Here is a 25,520-nt window from a genome sequence, read left to right as displayed (position 1 = left end):
AATGCTCATAATGTAATAAAGGTCCGGTTGTGGCTGCCATCACCGGTGATCAGCTCCACTCACTGTCTATAGTGATGGCAAAGATCATAGGGGATGCCATTGATATTGTGCAGTGATTATTTTGTGGTGACCATTGACTTATGGGATCAACCAATACATTAACTAAAGGAGGAGTTAGCAGAACTAGGGTATGTGCACATGTTGCATATTTGCAGCAGAAATTTTAGCACAAAACTCAGCGTTTTACAGCACCAGTTAAATGAATGAGACTTGTGAAGCCTCATGCGCATGCTGCTTATTGTATCCTTGTAGATTTAGGCTATGTGCGCACTAGGCCGTTTTACCCGCGGATTTATTCGTGGTTTTGCTGCGGAAATTTCTTGAGAAATCTTTGAAATCTTTCTGCAGACATTTCCCAGCAAAACCTATGGGGAAAAAAAAATAGCTGTGTGCGCACTGCGTTTTTTTCTCAAGAAAATTCTTTGTGAAGATTTTCTTGAGAAAATTTCTCGAAAAAATGTGCATGTCACTTCTTTTCCGCAGGTACCTGCAGTATACCCCCGGAATTTCACTCCATTCACTGTAATGTAATCGCGAAATTCCGGGGGTATACCGCAGGTAGCAAATGATGTGCGGTATACCCCCGGTATAGCCGCTATTTACCTGCGGTAATGCTCATCGCTGCCTGTGATTTTGCAGGGAGTGATGTCATTATGACAGAAGAGGAAGCGGAGCAGAGTAAACACACACGTCACACTCCCTGGACGCCGCACAGAAGCACTTCCGTGTGACCTCCAGGTGCCCGTTCAGACTGTGTCCTGCTCCAGCCCCGCCGCTGCACACCCTGCAGTGTCAGTAGCTTGTCACGCTGCAGCACAGGCAGACACTGACACACAGCAGTGCGTGCAGCCGCGGGGATGATGGGCGCTGCTGTCAGGAGGTGAGATGAGATCATTACCTGCTGTGACGATCTCCTGACGTCACCGCGGTCACTGCTGTCTATGTCACTAGCGGTGACGTCACGGGCTCTCACGATACTGCTGACAACGAGGTGGGCATAAAAGGCAGTGGCAGCGCTGATGACAGGACTGCTGGAGATCATCACAGCAGGTAATGATCTCATCTATCCTCCTGAAAGCAGCGCTCGTCATCACCTGCAGTGACCTGGGCTATTGATGTTAGCTCAAGCCACTGCATTGCTCTCCCAGCCAATGGGGAACATTCTGTTCTTCATGGACTGGGACAGTGACTATGGTATGGATCGCCGTGGGACACCCCCCCCCTTATTGGATTACGCCGGACGTGGAATTGATTGTTCTTATCAAGAAATTGGTGAAAGAGGGAATGTGGGGAGTGTTTTTTTTCAAATAAAACTTTTTTTGTTGTCTATTTTATATTTCTTACTGACTGGGTTTGTGATGTCAGGTATCTGATAGACGTGTGACATCACTAACCCCAGGGTTTGATGCCAGGTGACATTACACATCTGGCATCAACCCCATATATTACCTCGTTTGCCACCACACCAGGGCAACAGGATGAGTTGGGGCGAAGCGCCAGGATTGGCACGTCTAATGGATGCGCCACTTCTGGGGCGGCTGCAGCCTGCTATTTTTAGGCTGGAGAGTGTCCAATAACAGTGGACCTCCCTAGTCTGAGAATATCAGACCCCGGCTGTCCGCTTTACCTTGGCTGGTGATCCAATTTGGGGGGGACCGCACGTTTTTTGTTTTAAATTATTTATTTAATGTAAAATAACAACGTGGGGTGCCCTCTGTTTTGGATTACCAGCCAAGGTGAAGCTGCCAGTTGTGGTTTGCTGGCTGCAGCCGTCTGCTTTACCCTAGCTGGCTACAAAAATAGGGGGAACCCCACATCATTTTTTTTTAATTATTTATTTTTTGGCTAAATACCCTAGCTAGGCACCCTTTAGTGCCACATGAAAGTCACTAAAGGGTGCCAGCTTCGAATATGCAGGGGGGTGGGACATTATATAGGTCTTTCTCATCTATCTATCTATGTATCTAATCTATCCATCTTTCCCTCTATCCATCTTTCCCTCTATCCGTTATCTGTCTATCGATTATCTATCTATTATCTATATTATTTATTTCTGTTCAGCATAAAAAAACCGCAGGGACCAACCTGCGGCAAAAACGCATGCGTTTTTCCCACGAATTTGGTGCGTTTTTTTACCGCAGGTGCGGTAATCTTCAACTCCCAGAGGTTTCTCAAGAAATTTTCTTGAGAAAAATCACTTTTCTAGTGCGCACATAGCCTTAAAGCAGTTTCATAACCAAATCGTATCAATTCTTTCAGTGTTTTTAAAAATTCAAGTGAATGGGGGAAAATCGTATGTAAACATCCGCGTATTTTACTGATTTCCTGCCAAGGGGTGTGATTTTAGTGCATAAATTTTTGTTACAAATAATCAGTGTGCACATAACCCCTAAATTTTTCTATTTGGTACTTGTTACAGTGTATTCCAATCTTTAAATGGATTCCTAAAGAGAATTTCCTACAATGGTTATTTCTTGCATGTCCACAGGATATATAATAAATTACATCTTCTCTGCACAATTACATCAAGAAGGAGATTAAAGGTAATCTGTTAGCAGGATTTTGCAATGTAAGCTGAGGACAGCATGCTGCAAGGGTTAAAAAAGAAAAAAAATCTGTGCTTCTCTTATCTGTGTGTGAGCTATTGTTTACCTAAACTAAAGGGTTTATTACACTGGGATTGGCATTAGAGGACAAGGAAGTGTCCTTGGTCGGCACACCCCCTCCTCTGACTGAGATCTCACAGTCTCAATCTCCATAAGGAGCCTAGTGTGGGTGGGACAGCTGTCCCAGTTCTGCTCAACTCAATTCTTTGATAATATCAGAACAACTGCACCTAGTAATCTAAGTTATACATGGTTAGTTTCAGAATCTCTTTTCCTACATTATGCTGCTTTCAGATGAAGTAGTGAAAACCTGCTGACAGATCCCCTTTAAATGGAGCAGTGGTTGAGCATGTGTCCTGCAAGCCCATTCTATGACTTTAGAACTGATGGAAACAACGCAGAGTCTGCTGTTTCCAACAGTCCTATGGACATTGAATGTATTGGTAGGGTACATGCCTAATCTGCTCCCCCTAAAGAATGGGGAGGTTCCAGTGGTGAGACTATCTGAAATCAGAGATGAATAAGTTATCCTATGGGACAGTGATTAATTTCTGTTGAGACACCCCTTTAATTGACACGAAGTTGGCTTGGCTCTGGCTTCACATACTACTGACCATTTTCTTGTTAATATGAGTATTGTTAAGAGCTGTTGTGCCGGTGCATGTCTGTGCAGATAACCTTGTTGTTTCTGTTCTATATCTAGGTGAGCCGGCCGCATCCTGGAGACTCTTCCCTCTTGATCCTGTTTGTGATTGGTGGAGTCACTGTCTCAGAAGTGCGAATGGTTAAGGATCTTGTATCAACTCTGAAACCTGGCGTTCAGGTACTAATATATCATCACATCTGCTGTAAATCTGTGTATCCTTGTAACAAAGTTTATGTTTCCATTGCTCACCACTTTCAAGATTTCTGATTGCTGTCAATTATCAAAATATTCCATGGCTGAGAACTGTGATCCTATTCATTGTCATGTTTGAGAGTTTGCAAAAATTGTTTGCTGAGCAGTCAGTCATCTGTGAGCTAAACATAATGTCCAGAGTCACACTTGCGAGATCATCGGATGCAAGATGCTAATGACCCTCGACTCAAACTCTTCTGCGAGCGTGAGCCGAGGGTCACTCACTGGGATCTGATTCTCTCACATGTGAGGATCGGATCATAGGTGCGGAGAAGATTAATTTCTCCATCTTCTCCATTGCCTGTCTGTGCGTATATCGCACTGCACTTAGATGTCATCACTTCAGTGCATGTTTCACACGCACCTATAGGCTTAAAGACCAACAAAGAATCTCTATATGTGCAAATAAGTGTAGTGTTGCTGTGGCGCCTCTGAGGCTTCATTCGCCACAGGGTAATTGCAGCTGACTTATGGTGCAGTACTTAACCCGTATCCAGAGGAGGTTGGTGCCGGTTCCACTTACACAACTCATACAAACACAACCAGGTTTCCCTCCTTTACCGTGCACCGGGCTAGGTTTGGGTCAAAAGGGGTCGCCAGCATGGTTGGGTGCTTAGGATACCACCACACCTGGGATCCCCAATCCACTAATGGCGGGAATCTGGGACGGGAGGAACAACCACCTGGAGAAGTTAGGAGCCAACACAACACTTGGAGAGTTCTCCAGCAGGAGAGGAAGAGAGCAGTCGGGTTTCACCAGTGGCTCTGGTGCGACGCAGGAGTCAATACGGTCGCCGAGGAGAGAGCTTGATTGCTCACTCGGGACCGGCGCTGACAGGTTAAAGAATTCTAGAGTGGATTATACTCCAAGTTGTCCACCAAAATCTGCAGGCTTGAGGTTTTGCATGTCCCTACGGCCCCCACAGTTCCCGGAGCACAGTGCCAGATAGGATCCGGGGTCATGTTCCAAGGCAGGCCCCACATCGGACCCACGGCACTTGCATACGGGCAGGGAGTAAACACACTTTTCAAGAACCAGGGGTCCCCAAGAGCTTCAAGCCATGGGGATCTAACACGAAGCACAAGGAGGAAGGGCCCTATTGCACCGGTTGACCTCTAAAGGATCCGGGTTCCATGGGGCCCATCACAGCTGGTGACCGGCACTTCCCGGGTGAATGGCAAAACCCTGAGTAAAATACCTGGAACCCGCAGAGACTGTGTCCGCCTATCATTCTCAGCGCCGCCGCCCTGCGCATTGGTGCCCGCCATTACTACTCCCCTTATCATCCTCCTCGGGACCTTATCGGAGCAGAAACACCTTGGCCGCTACTACCATCTGCCCTGGAGGACAGCGATAGCAGTGGCGGCTAATTCCCTGGCCGCATACCGCAGGTGGCATCACGAAATCAACCTCCACCATCATCTTTATTCCCCCTCTCCCTCTGTGTACAGCTCGGGGTCACAAAACCGGGCAGGGCCACTCTGACATCCCCTGACCCCACCGGCCCGGTGACGAGTATTTTCCCTCGACCCTCTGAGGTGCTACATTGCCACAATATTAGGGAACAGGTAAAGAGAGGACCATAAACAATAATATTAATAATAATAATAATAATATTAATAATAATAAAAATTACAAAGTTTATTAGTGTCCTTAAATGTAGCATTTTCATACTCTCAGAAAGTGGAGATTTTGCATATGGTTAGAAATGGAAATACAAGCTATATTAGAAAGTACAGTAATTGATCTGTTCATTATGCAGTGATTTAGCTTCATTTACATAAAACCAGACAATCCGTGTAATCAAAAAGTTGCACAGGTAGATAACATGATGGAGCCCAGTTACTGCAGTCTGCTGATCAAATATACAAGATATAGGACATGAAAGTGGATCTGTCACCAGATTTCACAATATAAACTGCATACATAAGTACATAGCTCTCGTAGACCCGGTGTACTTACTAAGTCCAGATCAGAATGGCTATACAGTCCATTTGAAAGAATTTACCCCTTATACTAAAATGGCCGTTTGTAAACTCTTATGGATGGATAAAATGCTCATTTTAATATTAGGCAGGGAAACAGTCATAGGGATTATACACCCATTTACATGAATTTTCAAGGTAAGTGCACCAGCCTCATCAAGTTTAATTTAATAATGTCCTAGAGCAAAGAGAAGCTTCCACTCTAGTGGACACAGCACATCCATATATACATGGTTGGTCTTTGTAATGCTGCCCCGGGAGAAATTAATGCCTAATAACTGCTAATTATGCTACCAGATTATACAGCATGCTGCTGTAGTTTTATTCCAAAGCAGGGTTCATATGGACATTTTTCTTTATTTTTTTTTTTAATATCTTTCCCCAGCATGGAAAGTTAGGAAACTCTGCAAAAATCTTTTATTAGGAACTTTGCCTTCATTCCAGCCTTCCGCTGCGTTGATTTTGTAACCCTCACCACTAGTATTGTTGAGACATCGAGTAAGAGTGGACCCACTGGACCACACGTTGATCCGGGCTTACCCTTTGGTGGGAGGGTTTAACTAAGCGCCTGCATGAGGCGGATGCCAGGTACCACTCCCAGATGAAGAACATTTTTCTGCACACTCCTTGTTTTGCTTATTCACAAGACATTTTTATTTTTCATACAATGCAGGTGCCCATGTGAGTCTGTAGAGAAGGTGCGGATAATATATACAAGAGGAAAATGCGACAGAAATTGAACTTTTTAGAGATTGAAGTAACCCTTTAAGCTAAATTTAGTCGGGACCCTGAATACAATGGATGCCCACTAAAGCTGCTGTTTTCCTGGGAAGGGATGGTTACAGTCCATCACATGTTTGGAAGGGATCTGATCCTGCTCATGGGTTTAGTTTGGACCGTCTGACATGGTCCAAAAAGAACCACTCCTTGGCTAGGTCTTTCTCGGAGGGATATCTGGCTAGTTTCTGTGTCAAGACTCCTAACAGAGGCTCCACGGACCTTTTTTAATTTGCATACTTTCCAGGGGGCAGTGCAACTAGGATTTCACTGTGTTGAGCTCCTTTGCTGGCTGCCGGCAGTGTTTTCTCTGGCTGGTCTCCCCGAGATCAGTGATTTTTTTGTCTTGCTAGTCTACTAGGCATTGCTTCCACATAGCGAGAATCCTACTCCACACTGATGAGGGGCAATACCCCGAAACAGCTGTCTGTGGATGGATACCTGGCCTTGGTATTTCTCTTGTCATATCTTTAAACTCGTCAAAGAGTTGGATATTGACTAAAAGGGCCACTTAATATGGTGGTTATAGTGGTCTCCTTAAAAAGAGCCACTCCTTAGCCAGATATCCCTCCGGGAAGGAATTAGCTAAGGAGTGGCTCTTTTTAAGGAGACCACCATAACCACCATATTAAGTGGCCCTTTTAGTCAATATCCAACTCTTTGACGAGTTTAAAGATATGACAAGAGAAATACCAAGGCCAGGTACAGACAGCTGTTTCGGGGTATTGCCCCTCATCAGTGTGGAGTAGGATTTTCGCTATGTGAAAGCAATGCCTAGTAGACTAGCAAGACAAAAAAATCACTGATCTCGGGGAGACCAGCCAGAGAAAACACTGCCGGCAGCCAGCAAAGGAGCTCAACACAGTGAAATCCTAGTTGCACTGCCCCCTGGAAAGTATGCAAACCAAAAAAGGTCCGTGGAGCCTCTGTTAGGAGTCTTGACACAGAAACTAGCCAGATATCCCTCCGGGAAGGAATTAGCTATCTTCTGTGTCGAGACTCCTAACAGAGGCTCCATGGACCTTTTTTGATTTGCACACTCCTTGTTTTGCTTATTCACAAGATATTTTTAGTTTTCATACAATGCAGGTGCCCATGTGAGTCCGTAGAGAAGGTGCAGATAATATATACAAGAGGAAAATGAGACAGAAATTGAACTTTTTGGAGATTGAAATAACCCTTTAAGCTAAATTTAGTCAGGACCCTGAATAATGTAGATGCCCACTAAAGCTGCTGTTGTCCTGGGAAGGGATGGTTACAGTCCATTACATATTTGGAAAGGATCTGATCCCGCTCATGGGTTTAGTTTGGACCGTCTGACTTGGTGTCTGTTCTGTAGAGGTTCACCATGGTAAACAGTCACGTTCCCTAGAAAAGCAGTGCATAATCCCCTTGACTATGTTAATCGCTAAGATGGCCCTGTGCTCCGGGGGGAGGGCTCCTCCTCACATCTCTGATAGGATTAGACGCTGGAAACATTTTTTCTCTTTTATGAATTCCATAGAAGACATTTATGACAAATGTATGTGTGAATGGAAGCTACTAATTTAAGGATTGCCATAAGGCTATGAACCAAAAATAGAATTTCTCGATTACTAAATCCCTGTGATTGAATAGACTTAGCAAGATGTTGCTTTATCTGATGTCTCTGCCGGTGACACTCACACCTCTGCCCCTGGTGTCAAGAAATGTGGCCGTCTCAGTCTGTGATTGAAGAGTACGGCTTATGTTAGTCATTATTCCTGTCTGTGGGCTTACTCCATAATTCCCCTGATGGTTTAATGGAATTACCTAGATATGTATTAATGCTCTTATGTCAAGATATGAAAACCCATTAGTATTATCAAGAATGTCGCCGCTTCCCATGTAAGATGCTGGATGTAATCTCGCTAAGCCTGTCTTTACATGGGGGGTGGTTTACTATATACTGATTATCTTGAAGGTCCATATTTTATCGGTAAATTATGTGGGGCTGACACCTGTCACTTCTGCAGATTTTGCTAAGTACGGCTCAGACAAGATATGAGGCGGCAGCCTATGATTAACGCTTTGTGTAAGTTTATTGCCTGCAGTTTGCGCTTCTTCTATCATATCTGCCTAGTACATGTAATACTTGTATGTTCTTGTTTTAATATTCAGGTGGAAATTATCCCTTCCAGTCTATTTCTAACCTTTTAGAAGGTTTCAGGCCAAAAATGAATTAAAAAGTAATTCACTTCGATGCAAATGTTTGAAATGAAAGACAAAATATAGCAATATCTCACGACTCTACCATAAAGTGCTCATGTAATAATGCAGAAGGGAGCCGGGTGATGGCCGACAGCGCTTCCCCTTGTTTCATCAAACAGATATTGTGCATGTGTTCTGCCCCGGATGGGGCGTGCGACACTTACTTGCGCCTTTGATGGCTTTTTCGCCACCCCTTCGCCAGTCACCATCATAGACATCGTACTTCGGCAACACATCACAGAAACATAGCAAGGAGAAATAACGGGACTCAGCACCAATTCCAGGATAGGAAAAATGTAAATCCAACGAAAAATATATAAAAAAATGTAGAAACTTTATTCAACGATTAAAAATCCAAGAAAAACATCATGGCTTGACGCGTTTCGGACAGTTGGAATGTAGATAAGTCCTTAATCATAAGCAGGACTTATCTACATTCCAACTGTCCGAAACGCGTCAAGCCATGATGTTTTTCTTGGATTTTTAATCGTTGAATAAAGTTTCTACATTTTTTTATATATTTTTCGTTGGATTTACATTTTTCCTATCCTGGAATTGGTGCTGAGTCCCGTCCTTTCTCCTTGCTATTGCCTTTACGGACCTGCCTGTCCGGTGGACATCCTGCATCCCATCTGAACTGAGCGGATACATATACGGGTGAGCTGAATTTTTCTTTCTTCGTTCACATCACAGAAACAGTTTGTGTTGAACTCAGACTTTAATTTCTTTTATTCAGCATTTGTTCTTCATAAGAGACATCTTCACAGTAAACTTTCTCAATCTTCTTAATAAACAATTTCAGAATAACCTTCCTAGGACAGACATGCCACTTTCTCATTTGTCATTATTCTGCTGCCGCTGCTCAATGGAGTAATCTTCTATCCAGCCCTCACCCTGTGTACTATTCCTCCAGCATCCAAGTCTGACATCTATAGTCCCCGTCTCTTACAGCTGGGCCCATAAGACATAATGGAGGATACCTCCTGAGGCTTGGGCAAATCCTGATCCAGAGCTCGTGATCCCAGGACCTCCTGTGCAGAACACTACTGCATCTTCACTCAACTAAACTGAACTGGTTTGCTTTATTAAAGGCCCCGTCACACACAACGAGATCGCTAACAAGATCGTTGTTGAGTCACCGTTTCTGTGACGCAGCAACGATCTTGCCAGCGATCTCGTTATGTGTGACACCTACCAGCGATCAGGCCCCTGCTGTGAGATCGCTAGTCGTTGACGAATGAACTGAACCATTTTCTTCAAAGGCAATGTCCTGCTGGGCAGGACACATCGCTGTGTTTGACGCAGTGTGACAGGGTCTCAATGACTGCCGAGATCGTTATACAGGTCACTACTGCGACCTGTATCGTTACTGCATCGTTGGTAAGGTCTGACTGTTTGACGTCTCACCAGTGACCTGCCAGCGACTCGCCAGCGATCCTTATCAGGTCGTATCGTTGTCGGGATCAATGGTAAGTCATGTGTGACTGGGCCTTTACTCTGTCTGCTTTACTTCCTCCACCCACTGTGCTCTTTGTCCCAGGCTACCACTGTATCAACATCTGATCTGCTGAACCTACACTTAAGGGTGCTTTACACACTGTGATATTGGTAACGATATATCGTCGGGGTCACGTCGTTAGTGACGCACATCCGGCGCCGTTACCGACATCGCAGCGTGTAACACAAATGAGAGACGATCAACGATCACAAAAACGTGAAAAATCGTTGCTCGTTGACACGTCGCTCATTTCCTTAATATCGCTGCAGCGAGAGGTACGATGTTGTTCCTTGTTCCTGCAGCAGCACACATCGCTATGTGTGACACCGCAGGACCGAGAAACATCTCCTTACCTGCGTCCACCGGCAATGAGGAAGGAAGGAGGTGGGCGGGATGTTACTTCCCGCTCATCTCCACCCCTTCGCTTCTATTGGCCGGCCGCTTAGTGACGCCGCAGTGACGACGCTATGACGCCGAACGCACCTCCCCCTTGAAGGAGGGATATTTCGGTAGTCACAGCGTCGTCGCTGACAAGGTATGTGCGTGTGACGCTGCCGTAGCGATAATGTTCGCTACGGCAGCGATCTCATATCGTGCCACTGACGGGGACGGGTGCTATCAGTCGCGACATCGCTAGCAATAGCTAGCTATGTCACAACGTGTAAAGCACCCCTTAGTATTGCCTCTAATAACACACTATCTACCACTGATTTCCCCTCCTGCACACTTGTCCCTATGTTGCACTAAATCTTAAAACATATATTGTTATTCCTATAGCTACTAGCTAGTACTATTGTGGCTTACTGCATATTATCCTACTTAGCATACTTATACTTTACAGATCATTAATACAATATTTACTGTGATAAAATGCCTTACATCAAACACATTACACTCTATATACTGATTGATTGCTCTCAGTGAGAGAAACAAAAATAAAATTTTGTAGTTCTGATACCTTTTAATGGCTAACTAAGATAAAAATAAAATATGATGTTATAAAGCAAGCTTTCGAGACATCTCAGGTCTCTTCCTCAGGCATGGTATGACAAAATAGCTGAAGAAACACAAATATATACACAAAACAGGGCAGAGGATGCATAGTAAAAGGACATTTAAATAAACAAACACTGAGCTTGGAAAGTGAGTCCTTAATTAGCTTTGATTAGTGGTGTGAGTTTCATTGTCCAAAATATCCATGTAGGATCAGAGGCCTGGTGCCCTTGTAGTCTCTGGAGCTGACCTCTCAGATTTTATAATGAGTCATAAATCCTTCTGAGAGATTGAGTCCTGTGTCCACAGAGTTAGGGGTGCTTCACACACAGCGAGCTCACTGCCGAGATCGCTGCTGAGTCACGCTTTTTGTGACGCAGCAGTGACCTCATTAGCGATCTCGCTGTGTGTGACAATGAGCAGCGATCTGGCCCCTGCTGCGAGATCGCTGCTCGTTACACACAGCCCTGGTTCGTTTTCTTCAAAGCCGCTCTCCTGCTGTGACACACAGATCGCTGTGTGTGACAGCAAGAGAGCGACAAATGAAGCGAGCAGGGAGCAGGAGCCGGCGTCTGACAGCTGAGGTAAGCTGTATCCAAGATAAACATCGGGTAACCAAGGTGGTTACCCGATATTTACCTTAGTTACCAGCCTCTGCAGCTCTCACGCTGCCTGTGCTGCCGGCTCCGGCTCTCTGCACATGTAGCTGCTGTACACATCGGGTTAATTAACCCGATGTGTACAGCAGCTAGGAGAGCAAGGAGCCAGCGCTAAGCAGTGTGCGCGGCTCCCTGCTCTCTGCACATGTAGCTGCATTACACATCGGGTTAATTAACCCGATGTGTACTGCAGCTAGGAGAGCAAGGAGCCAGCGCTCAGTGTGCGCGGCTCCCTGCTCCCTGCACACACAGCTAAGCGGTGTGCGCTGGTAACTAATGTAAACATCGGGTAACCATACCTGATGTTTACCTTAGTTACCAGTCTCCGCAGCTTCCAGACGGCGGCTCCGTGCAAGCGCAGCGTCGCTTGCACGTCGCTGCTGGCTGGGGGCTGTTCACTGGTCGCTGGTGAGATCTGCCTGTTTGACAGCTCACCAGCGACCATGTAGCGATGCAGCAGCGATCCTGACCAGGTCAGATCGCTGGTCGGATCGCTGCTGCATCGCTAAGTGTGAAGGTGCCCTTAAACATTGTGATGAATTTGTATTCCCAGACCCTGCGATGGCTCTGTGATCTGAAGTTGCCTTTTAATATGACAACTTTCATGTGGTTTATGTTGTGTCCTGGAGCAAGGCCTCAAGGGCACCAGGCACCAAGGGCACCAGGCCTCTGATCCTACATGGATATTTTGTACAATAAAACTCACACCACTAATCAAAGCTAATTAAGGACTCACTTTCCAAGCTCAGTGTTTGTTTATTTAAATGTCCTTTTACTATGCATCGCTCTGCCCTGTTTTGTGTATATATTTGTGTTTCTTCAGCTATTTTGTCATACCATGCCTGAGGAAGAGACCTGAGATGTCTCAAAAGCTTGCTTTATAACATCATATTTTATTTTTATCTTAGTTAGCCACTAAAAGGTATCAGAACTACAAAATTTTATTTTTGTTTCTCTCACTGAGAGCAATCAATCATTTGTCAACTGGCTAACACTGTACGAAAACCTTTTTCTTTTAACTCTATATACTAAAACATCTTAGAGAACCAGCTAGGTCAGAGTAGAGTAATTCACTGTACTACACTTAAAGGCATATAAACATACTTATGAACACAATATAATCTGTCTACCTCCTACAATAACAATATATAATACTGATCGGGCAGGTGTATCTCAATGAGAAGGGGAATACGGCTATCTTCTGGTGAAATCATATAATAGGTACTTTGAAATCAAAGCTGGTCTTAAGAGAATCTGTCAACAGGTATGAGCTATGTGATTCGAGAGCAGTGTGATGGAGGGGCTGAGAGCCTGATTCCAGAAATATGTCACTTACTAGGTTGTGTGTTGTTGTTGCATTAAAATCATTGTTTTATTAGCAGGAGATTGTCACTACAAGAGTAGGTGTCTTGTGCCTTATAGTCAACTGTTCTTTGTAACCTGACCACTGATTAGCAGCTGTATGTCAATGTACAGTATCCCAAAAATTAGAATAAAAAGCGATCAAAAAATGCTGTGACCGAAAACAGTACTAATAAAAAAAGTCAACTCATCCCAAACTTAAACCATCACATAACTCTGTCAGCAGAAAAAACGAAAATATAACAGGTCTCAAAATATTGTGGTGCAAAAACTTCTTTAAAGCGGTTTTAGCGTGTGATAGTAGCCAAACATAAAAACCCAATAAACACATCGTATCGCTGTAATCGCACCAACCCAAAGAATAAAACTGTTCAATTGCCTATACCGTACAGTGAATGGCATAAAAAATAAATAAATACATTCTTGACCTGCTGTTGTTTATTCTGCCATCCAAAGATCGCAGTAAGGCTTACATATATTCTGCTTTCTACGTTGAGCACTTACATCAGGGTTTACATGTAAATCTCTAAAATATGTGGTTCAGAAAAAAACCCAATGCAACATTCATTATAATTAGGCAGACTGAGACATTTTGGACTCTCTCTGGCCTTTGATCCAGTGGTGTCCATCTTCAATGTTCATAAAAGCGCGGTCCACCAGTTTTGTGCACTTCTGAAAAGACAGACACTGCTGAACAGAGACCATACAGAGTCCAGAGTAACTCTTCTGCCACATTATATTGAATGAATCCCTCAGGGGTGACATCTGAATGATTCGGAGATTTAGATGGAAACCCCAAAGAAAGTGCTCAGCGTAGAGCACAGGATAAATGTGATCCAAATATTCATGTAAAATGTTCCCAATAAAAACTTCAGCTAAATCCAGCACTGTACTGAGGAGAGCATACTTAATTTACCAAGTGCATGTCTCCAGAAGCACAAGCTGGGAATAATCTATGGGCACTACAATGGTAGATTTGCAATTTGTACTCAGCAACATCCATTGCTGCTTCTTTCTGGAAAACAATCATGGAGTCAATATTGTCACTACACCTTTGGAAAAGTTTACAGAGGGGTGTCATGTCTAAAATAGGGACAGTTGAGGGGGGAGTCTGCGTCTTCTGGTGCTTAAGAGCTCTGTGTATGGCATTGACAAAATATACTAAGAAAAGCTGTGCTCCAAGGGTCAAATATTGCCACACTTAGCAGAAATTGTGTAGCACATTTTGGTCTCATTGTTAGCCATTTTCCATTGTGAAAATGTAAAATCTAGGTTAAAACTAATTTTTTGTGGTGAAAATGTAACTATTTTTTCTTCTTCTTTCCAATGACATAACATTCAGTTAAGCACCTTGTGGGTTTAAGGTGCTCTTCACACCCCTAACTATATTCCTTCAGGGGTATGGATTCCAAAATGGAGTTACTTATGGGAAATTTTCACTGTGTAGGCACATCCGGGACTCTACAATTTCTACATGGCGTCCGTTATTTCAGCTAGTTGTGTTCTCTGAAAGTGTATGGCGCTTCCCTTCCGAGGCCTGCCGTGTAGTTTTCTATCACATATGGGATATCTGTGTACTCAGGAGAAATTGTGCAAAAAATTGTATGGTCCATTTTCTCCAGTTACCCTTGTGAAAATTAAAAACTTGTGGCAAAAATAACATATTTGTGGGAAAAATGTATTTTTTTTTAATTTTTATGGTTCAACATTATAAAATTCTTTGAAGCACCTGGGGGTTCAAAGTGCTCACCAAACATCTAGATAAATTGCTTCAGGGGTGTAGGTTTCAAAATGGGGTCACTTGTGGGGAGTTTCAAAGGTTTAGGCACATCAGGGGTTTGGCAAATGCGACATGGCATCCACTATCTATTTAAGCCAAATTTGCATTCCAAAAGTCGAATGGCGCTCCTTCTCCTCCAAGCCCTGTTGTGCACAACAATTACACAACAAATTATACTGTGCATTTTCTCCTGTTACAATTGTGAAAATTAAAAATTTGGGGCAAAAGCAATATTTTTGTGGGGAAAATATATAGGTATATTTTTTTCCTGTGATTCACATATACAGTTAGTAATAATAATATTTATTCATTTATATAGCGCTATTAATTCCAAGGCACTTTACATACAATGGCAACACTGTCCCCATTGGGGCTCACAATCTAGGTTCCCTATGAGTATGTTTTTGGAGTGTGGGACAAAACCTGAATACCCACAGAAACACTGAGAGAACATACAAACTCCTTACATATAGTGTCCTTGGTGGGATTTGAACCCAGGACCCCAGCGCTGCAAGACTGCAGTGCTAACCACTGAGCCACCGTGCTGTCCACTTCTTGATTGTAGTTTTGAGCCGTGTGAGGGCTGCATTTTTCAAAATGGTGCCACTTTTTTGTATTTTCTGTCACATAAGCCCCTCAAAGTCACTTCAAATGTGATGTGGTCCCAAAAAACTAAATGGTTTTTGTAAATTTTGTTTGAAAAATGATAAATTGCTGATAATCTTTTAGCCTGTCTAGCTTCCTAACAACAAAAAAAATGTTTAAGAAATTATGCTGATGTCAAGTAGACATGTGGGAAATTATATTTATTTATTTTGTTTGACATAGCTTTTTGGTTTAAGGGCATAAAAATGACAGGTTTGAAAATTACGAAATGTACAAAATTTTTCACCAATATTTTGATATTTTTACAAATACAGTGGAACCTTGGTTTACGAGAACAATCCGTTCTGGGAGTGTGCTTGTAAATATAGTTACTTGTCTAGCAAAGCAAAATTTCACATAGGAAATAATGCAATCTCAGACAATTCGTTCCACAACTTGTTCAATGTCCCATCCTGGTCCCCTATTGTGCCATTCCACACACGTACAAACACACACAAACATGCACACATATTATGCTCACCTTACCTTCCGTTCCTTCGCCGGCCCCATGGTTCTTGTAGTTCGCCAGTACAGCATGTGTATCAGGTAACCATCGCGACCGATGCTGGACCTTCCACTGCCAGAGCGCTGACATCAAAGGCAGGAGCCACATGCCTCTGATTGCTCAGCGCGCTGCATTTGAGTAGCGGCTGACAGCAGAAGTCCCTCCATCGTCGCGATGGTTACCCGATACACATCCTGGAGCAGCGAACTACAAGAACCATGAGGCCGGCTAGGGAACGGAAGGTGTGAGCATAATATGTGTGTGTGCGTGTTTGTGTGTGTTTGTGCGTGTTTATGCATGTTTGTGCGTGTTTGTGCAGACTACAAGAGCGTGTGAAAGCGCGGTTAAAGTACGGAACCGGAAGTGTGTGTGGTGATTATTTGCTTGTATAGCAAAGCTTGCTCATAAACTGAGTTACAAATTTACAGCAAGCTTTGCTCGTATAGCGAAATGCTCGCAAACCGGGTTACTCATAATCCGAGGTTCCACTGTAAACATAACAAAATTTTACCTAAATTTAGCAGTAACGTGAAGTACAATATGTCACGAAAAAACTATTACAGAATGATTGGTATCTGTTGAAGTGTTCCTGAGTTATTATTTGTAAAATTTGGCCGGCCAGACGGTGAAAACAGGCTTTGGTGGTACGGGGTTAGCAGTTCCGTATAGAGGCTCCGAGCTGCCCCTACAAGTCATACATTCCTACACTAGGGTCAGTGATGGAAACATCAACATCTCTATTTTTCCCAGTATAAATTTGCTATCCTGGGGGTGGATAGATCCTCTTGATCCATGCTTGGGTACTTTTTTTGTTTTCTATGTTGGTGTATGAGAGCACAACAAAATATGGATTTGCTTTTACTATTTTTCAGTGATTATGGGTTTATTTTTCTTTATTATAGGCTTCGTGCAAAATCCCAAAGTGATGAATATTTTTCTTGATTAGCCACACAGTAATGTCCTGTGCGAACATGGTTTTCTCATTTTCTCCCTCAATAGTTCTATAGCAAGCACTTCCACCTGTGGCTTTGTCTAAGACCCCTGACAAGCTATTATGGCAATGAGAATCACAGATGGCGCATGAATTAACCACATAGGGTGTACGCTGTCAAATTTCCTTAGCATTTTGTTAAATTGAGGAAGATACCTGGATGAGCAGTGAAGCGTCTTCTAGATTGAAAATCAAATTGAGTCAGACTGATCCCAGCTGTAAAACTGCTAGCGGGCATGCCGGAAGATGCTGGTGTTCTAGCAACAAGTTCCAGCTGAATTCTTAGTAGCAGCTGAAAATAGCCCTTAACATTGTGGTTGGAGATTAGATGTCATTTTTGGAGTGTATAAGTAACATTCAGGAGTGGTAAATATGTCCAAAAACAATGGTGCCAGTGATACTGCACATATGAAGGTGGCACAGTTTGGTGTGCAGCTGGGCAAAGATCCTCTATGCTGTCAACTGTGCCCAAAAAACTAGCAAATTATAAAAAAATATATAATGTCTCCAATTGATTAAAAAAAAATTGCTGTCTCTCCAGCACATAAGTATTGATGGCAATCCTTAGGCTATGTGCCCACGGGACTCTGTATCTGCGGATTTTTCTGCATCAAAATCTGCAGCTTTCCCCCGGAATCCGCACCTTTTCATAGGTGCGGATTTGATGTGGATATGACGCGGATTTTGTTGCGGATTTTGCAATTTTTTTCTTTTAATTCAATTGAATAGGCAAAATCCGCACGAAAATCCGCAACAATAATTGACATGCTGCAGATTTTTTCGCACGAAAAGACGCACGATTTCCGCTGCGGAAAAATCCGCAGCGTGGGCACAGCATTTCCCAAATGCCATAGAAATGGCTGGGGAGTAGCTGTGCTGCAGATTTCTGGAAAATCCGCGGCTTTTCCGTGAGAAATGCGATGCAAAATCTGCGCATTTTCCGCAGCGTGGGCACATAGCCTAAAAGAGGTGATTTACTAGTCTGCAATAGTGACCACATCCCTGTAAAACTGATAGGGAAGGCTTTTTTCAAATACCTTGTTCAGCCAATTCTGTCTCTGAGCGGTGCTATTGAGGTCATCCCCATCATGTGACCCTTGGGCTCCGTGACCTCTGAGATCCGGTGATTTCAGGTCAACTTCTAGTTGACCTGACATCACCGACGCGGGCCCCAGTCTTCCTGAGTGACTGGGCTGTGGGCGGCGTTTCACCACTTTTCACAGCGCAGCATGTCGCACACTCTTTCCTTCACTGCAGAGCGCCGCAAGCAGAATCGATCCTGAACTGTGACACTGGGCTGTGACGAGCAGGAAACTCCGCCCACAGCTCAGTGGGGCCGCCTCGGTGATGTCAGATCAACTTCCAGTTGACCTGACATCACCGTATCTCAGAGGTCACAGAGTCCCGGGGATCACTTCATGGGGATGAGTGGAGCGCAATAGCGCCGCTCAGAGGCAGAATTGGCTGAACAAGGTATTTGAAAAAAGGTCTTCCCTATCAGTTTTACAGGGATGTGGCCACTATTGAAGGGTAGTGAACCACCACTTTAATTCCTTGCAAATCTCCTGTGTAAATGAATTATCCTGGTCTGGCTAAGAGGCTTTTAAGCTTAGCAATGAAAGTGTTAAGGCCGGCGTTTTCTGCTCAATTTAGCGCTCAGTTAGGCATTGTGCTTCATCAATGGTTCTGTTAAGTGAAAGAAGTCTTTCTGGTGCTCCCGATTCCAAACAAATTCTTCTCCCCATTTCATGTCTCATTCATCACTTTCTAATAGAGCAGCAGAAATACTTTCTCCAGATTCAGCGGCGATGCAATTGTTACGTACTGATAGACAGGCTCGTGCGGACGCCTCCACGAGGCCCTAATGAAGACCCAAACGATCAGCACATCATTAATAAGAAAGACATTTTGAAAGTATGCTGCGGGAATGTTGGCGGGCTGTCTAGGGCACATTGACAGCAGTGACATCCTAGCTGGCATAGCTGGGCATCAGCTTGACTTAGGTTACGGGTCACACTCATCTGAATAGATTTTAACCCTCTGAAAGTATTCACTAAAAATGCACATATTGCTTTCTGAGAGTTTAATTAATAGAAACGCTAATTTGCTCAAACTCCAAAGCAACAAGGAAGAGATAATAACGAGGCATTGCGCAAATACAAAAGCAAATAGGATTTCACAGCAAAGAGAAGGGTTATGTCACCATCTTCTGTGCTGTTGTTTGGGACGTTTCATGCATTGATGAGCACAGACTATTGGAACCAGTATCTAGGTAAAACAGTGTGAATATAATATTAGGCATTAGTGACAGTGTTCTCACATAAACCAAAACACTGTACAGAGGATCTTAAAGGGAATGCTCCATCAGAAAAAGTAAAAATCAGGCGCTATGTTAAATGGTTATTTTCAAAATATTAATGGCCCATTTCATAAAGTTGCACAGTTTTGGCACAAGATTGGCTGCGCTAAAATTTTGCAACATTTTGCATTCTCTCAACATTTTTTCCCTTGAAGAGCAGACTGTCAGTCATTACATGTCTCACACTGGTAACTCCCCCATTCCTTTAAAATAATCTCTGGAGGTGAATTCTCAGGGCGATCAGTGTCCGCCCATAGATCTTAACAGCTCATTTATATATAAATGTGAATTTCTGTGGAATAACACATTAGATTACAAATATTAAGATGTAATTTTATTCAGCTGTGACCTACATGCCCATATAGACAGCTTAGGAGGGTTGATCCTTTTAATGCAAGACAACAGATAATGTACGAGGATCCAGTAGAATGGGCAGTACTACTGCATGGGAAAATTAGGGGCCTTATAACTATTAGCTATAGTCTAGGGATAAATACTGAACCCTGGGCACTACTGGTTGGTGAAGTCCAGATTAAATACAAACGTATCCATTAAGATGTAAACTTAATGTGCATTTTATTGTGAAAATAATTACTCAATAGTCTAAAAGAAAGAAGAAAAAATGGATAAAATTACAGGCATATAGTCCATGCAAAACTGGCGTCTTCATCAGTCATCAAGGTACCAGGTACAACACTTGGAGTCAGTGTTGTACTTGCTCCCATGATAAGAGCTTACATTAAAGGGACAGACACGGCCAAGGACGTATATATACGTCCTTGGTTGTGAAGGGGTTAAAGGGACTCTGTCATCACAGAATGACTGTTCAAACCAAGTATAGGCGCTCATTGCACCCTTGACATGGCCAAACATTTCAGTGAACCTTCCCACCTGCTTGTTTTCCCTCAAGCTCCACTTTCCTCTGGCTCCTGTAAAGCCAGAGCTATACATTTAGAAATAAGAGGCCAAAGATAAATCTCCTTCCTCCCGGCTTTTTGAATAACAGCTCTGCTGGCTTCATAGCGTCAGAGAAGGGCGGTGATCGATGGAAAATAGGTAAGAAGAAAGATGCACCTAAAGGGGTATTCCCATCTCCAAGATCAGATACCAATATGTTTAATAATAACAATAATAGAAAATACATCCAATTAGAAATATAGTATAGTTCTCTGGATATAGTTATGTCTTTTACCTTATGTGCCGGGCATTGCAGCTTAGGTGTCCATGGCTACATCCACTCATAGGACTGAGTTAAATAGTTGTTAGTGGTCATAACCATGAATACCTAAGCAACTGCAATACCCATCACATAAAGTGAGTATCTAATTAGGAGAACTATACTACGTTTCTAATTGGAGGTATTTGCTATTATTATTATTATTATTATTATAATAATAATATCTACTACATATTGGGATAGAATCTTGGCAATGGCAATACCCCTTTAAATGTGTGGCTCCGCCATGGTGCACCGGGTACCTGCTCTTAATTTGAACAATCATCCTGTGCTGACAGATTCCCTTTATGTGGCTGCCCAGGCATTACAAATGCTCCTTAGCTGGTGTTGTAGTTGGATCCTCATGTGTTTAGACCAACATCATATACTGACCCCGTGCTGCGCCTGCTATATCTTCTAAGGTACGCAGCTCAGCGGTGGGTTTGGGCCTTTAGTTATAAACCTATATTAGAGTTATGCAGCTAGCAGAGGCAGTGTTTTTCTTTTTACTTTTTTTCCCTATGGCTCCTCATTCATAACTATGATGATGTTAACAACTCTGAAAGTTTTTCAGCCCTACTACACACTGCACTGCGTGAGGCCCGGCGCCTCTGAAGAGCAGTGACATCAGTAATGTTACCGGAGCACCAGATCTCATGGACAGCTCAGCGTGACCTTGTGACCCGATGACCCTGATGAGCGGTGACATCAGTAATGTTACTGCTGTTCAGGGTTGCCGAGACTCCAGGTCACACTGCGCTGCACGAGACCCAGCGCCTGTGAGGAATGGTAACGTTACTGATGTCACTGCTCTTTAGGGGCGCCAGGTCTCCCGCAGTGCAGTGTGCACCTGGAGTGATTTGATGACCCAGCGATCACACGGACAAACATGCGTAGTTCACATGTACTATGTCACATGGATGTCATCTATGTGCTGTAGGTGTTTTTCACAGACCCATAGACTTCTATTGATTGTTTTCATCCATGCTAACAGTAAAAAATGGACAAGATATGGACAATGGACTCCATATGGATCATACGACCCTCTTGTTGTTCATGGAGGTGTGTAAATCAACACCTATTTTAATGCGTGTGAAAATGGATACCTGAAACACAAACGTGTGAAGGCAGCCCTAGATCAACTCTCCCTAAACGTCTTCTGGAGGACAGTGTGCAGGGGTTGCCAGGCCGCAGCCTAGCCGCTTGGTAACCCCTTGCCTCTCAGTCGCTGCTCCACTGCAGGGATGCTTTCACCACCGTCCATTATTTCTCTGAGTTAATAAAGCAGACACTGGTATATCTTCTTTAAACAACCGAACTTTACTGATCTTCATTACAGGGACTTTTTCCACTTGCCTAGCACGGTCACCGCTTCTGGTCCCGACGGGGTTCTCTCCAGACTCCAATTCACAATTAAATTTAACGTCCGACCGCTTTCCTGGCACCTGAGTTCCATCAGACACCACTAGGCCCCCTCATTCTCTTGTCTGACGTCACGCTGCACGAACCGATTCAAATAGTCCTTAAGCCTATCCATCCAATCCAAAGGGATTAGCTTGCGCTTTGGAAGGGCTCAGTGTGACAGCACTCCTCCGTTCATGCTTTTGGCCAGGACCTACCCTTCTTCTTTAAGGGCCCCTCTGACCTTTGGTCTTGCAGGAGATATCTTTGTGTTTCCAATACAGGAAAGAACAGATGCCACTCCAACCAACCGGACTAATCCCCGCTTCTTGGGACGCAGTTTCACAGTCCTCTTAAGAGCAGGACCCCGCATGTCCGTGATCAAAGGGTTGACTCTTAGGATCTTGAATTCATAGAATAGTATGTCCTCTTATCTCTATCTTCTCCTGAGGACTCTCCTACCCTCCTTCTACAACCTGTCCTATATATACCCTATCTATTTCCATTCTCTTAACTCTGTGTCTGCTTACCCAGGTGCCAGGACAGCCGTCACTACCACACTGCCACCTGGTAGCCATTTACAAGATACACAATACATTCCATTACATTAAATAAAACCTTCTGTGTGCCGGCTACTTCTTCAGGGGACTGGCATAGCCTTGAGTCCCTACAGCGTCACCTGGTCTTAAATAATACTGATGACACAATGCGGGCGGCCAATCTCAGTAATGCCAGTAGCCAACGTGGCCACAGCATTATCGGGTACAGCATCTCTGCATGTTAAATTGGCTGTCTAACAGCCATGAAACATGCAGGGCGAGGACTCAAACATGGCGCTTGAGCACTCAAGATACTCGGTTGAGTAATGAACGTACCTGAACCCCTCAATGCTCGATCGAGTATCAGTTAGTGGTGAGTACACTCACTCATCACAAATCCAATTCTAGTAGGCTAAATAATTTATTCAGGGTTTGATACAGTTTTTTGTGCCTTGGAAAAATAAATATTCATCTGAATTATATGCCCTGTCAGACCCTTTATACATCCATAGTAAATAAATATATACTTAGTGATGTATCTGTAATACAGGGTAAAGTTATATGTAATTAAGGATATGGTTAATAGTTGGTCCACATGTAATAACACGTGCCGTGTCCTTTATGCTTCTACCAAGCTGTTACTTTTGCATTACACTTCCAAATATCACACTTGACTATAATGCAGTAAATGTTAGCAATTTATTTCGGTCTCCTGCTTCCTGAGACAAACCAGTTACAGGTCAGCAGCAGCCGCAGCTTGTACCAGTAGTTCTCAGGAATAATGCGATAAGTGCTCTTTTCTTTGTATTATTATCTGCGTATCAGATATTGTGACATGATGAGAGCGTCACACATTGCCAATATTCACTGTCAGGTTGACCCTGCACATTTAGTTGGCGTAATACCTGTTCATGGCGACAGTGCTACTGTTTGTGGCATATTGGAAACACCGGACTAAATCGGATTTCCAGGGCTAATATATTGACGATCTTTCCAAATCTCCAAAAAGAATGAACTTATGCACAGCAATGTCAAAACAACATGCTGGGCATATGTTATGTCGTTTGTATCTTTTTAAAGGGAACCGGTCACCAAGTTTTCCCTTATGATCTGCAGCCACAACCACTGAGCTTTCATATACATCAGTCCAGAATACTGTATATAAGAGTCTAGGCCGCTCTGTAGAGCGTAAAGTACAACTTTCTAATACTCACCTAGAGGGTGGTCTGGTATGATGTGTCACTGCTCTCGGTCCAGTGCCTCCTCCATCTTGTGCGATCACCGTCCTTATGTCCCGCCTTGTGTGCATGACAAGTCCTGTGTCTTCAACACAAAGGCCATCATTGCGCTCCTGCGCATGCACACTTTGATCTGCCCGGCTGAGGGCACAGCAAATTACTGCAATGTGCATTACATGAAAGGTTAAAGACCGCCCACGCCTGCACATTACAGTACTTTGTCTGCCCTCAGTAAGGCAGATCAACGTGCGCATGCGCAGGAGCGTAATGGAGGCCTCTGTGTGAATGACGCAGGACTCGTCATGCACAGGGTGCTCAGCAGGACAGTGGCGATGGAAGGAAGAGAGGAAGCGCTGAACCGAGAGCATTGACACCCATCGAACCGGACTGTTCCCTAGGTGAGTATTATAAAGGTGTTAAGGCTGCTTTACACGGTACGACCGATTGTGCAATTTCACAATCGATCGTACCCGCCCCCGTCGTTTGTGCGTCACGGGCAAATCGCTGCCCGTGGCGCACAAAGTCTGTAACCCCCGTCACACATACTTACCTCTCATGCGACCTTGCTGTGGGCGGCGAACGTCCACTTCCTGGAGTGGGAGGGACGCTCGACGTCACACGGCCGCCGGCCAATGGAAGCGGAGGGGCGGAGATGAGCGGGACGTAAACATCCCGCCCACCTCCTTCCTTCACATAGCCGGTGGCGGCCGCGTGACGCAGGTGAGCTGCTGTTCATCGTTCCCGTGGTGTCACACGGAGCGGCGTGTGCTACCACGAAAACGATGAACAACTAAATTAAACGATATTATGGAACCTAGCGAGCAGTACACGACTCACGATTTGTGAGCGATACTGCGTCGCTAGGAGGTGTCACACAGGCCGGCATCGCCAGCGATGCCGGATGTGCGTCACAAAAACCGTGACCCCTGACGATCTATCGCACGATAGATTGTCTGGTGTAAAGCAGCCTTTACTCACGTTGTGCAGTGCTGCCTGGGCTCTTACAGTATTCTGTACATGCTGCGTATAAGGACTCACTCGTGGTGGCCTTAGCTCGTAAGAGAAAAACCTGGTGACAGATTCCCTTTAATCAAGCAGCTAAAAGAAGTGACCGGACCATTCTTCTGGCATTTTTAATTTGGAAGCAACCATTGTATTATATATGGAATTAGAAAAAAAAACGCCGGCAGCAAAGCCACCGTAAAGGATGTCCAAAGACATGTCAGAAAAGGCGCTTCAGGGAAAACACTGCCCATGTTTACCTGAACCATCTTCTGCTTAAAAAATGATGCATATATGCTGGTGTCACATATCATAAAGTGCAGTGCATTATACAAAAATTGCCAAAAGGCAAAACAATATATGGATCTCACCCGATCTTTCTCCACAGGTAAGAATGATTGGTGCTCATTCTTATCAGTGGAGAAAGATCAGGTGAGATTCATCTATTGTTTTGCCTTTTGGCAATTTTTGTATAATGCACTGCACTTTATGATATGTGATTTTAGATTAAAAGTTAAGTTTTAGTCCCTGCTATTATACCCCTTTATTTAGGACTACTGGGGGTCATTTTTCTGCATTGCATTTTTTTTGTTATATATGTCGGTGTCTAACAAATATTATGTGCACATATCCTTAAGTATTAAAAAATATCTATATATAACATGGTGTCCCAGGCCATTTTGTATATTATACTGTACATTGTTTTTGTTTTCCGGTATAGTGACTTCGACAGCTTGCAAAATAGAGTTTGTGTTTTCTAAGTTTGTTTTCTGTTC

The 25,520-nt window shown here is 43.8% G+C and overlaps 1 protein-coding gene across 1 annotated transcript in view; it reads left to right on the top strand.

The window, feature by feature from the left end:
* SCFD2 (sec1 family domain containing 2) overlaps positions 1-25,520 on the top strand; it is a 745,236-nt gene that overhangs the window by 719,314 nt on the left and 402 nt on the right. The window contains exon 8 of the mRNA XM_075347035.1: positions 3,370-3,489. Coding sequence (XP_075203150.1) covers positions 3,370-3,489 — 120 coding nt within the window. The remainder of the gene's footprint in view (positions 1-3,369; positions 3,490-25,520) is intronic.

Source organism: Anomaloglossus baeobatrachus, chromosome 1 (assembly GCF_048569485.1).
Source record: "Anomaloglossus baeobatrachus isolate aAnoBae1 chromosome 1, aAnoBae1.hap1, whole genome shotgun sequence".
NCBI lineage: Eukaryota > Metazoa > Chordata > Amphibia > Anura > Aromobatidae > Anomaloglossus > Anomaloglossus baeobatrachus.
This window is presented reverse-complemented; position numbering and strand designations above follow the sequence as displayed.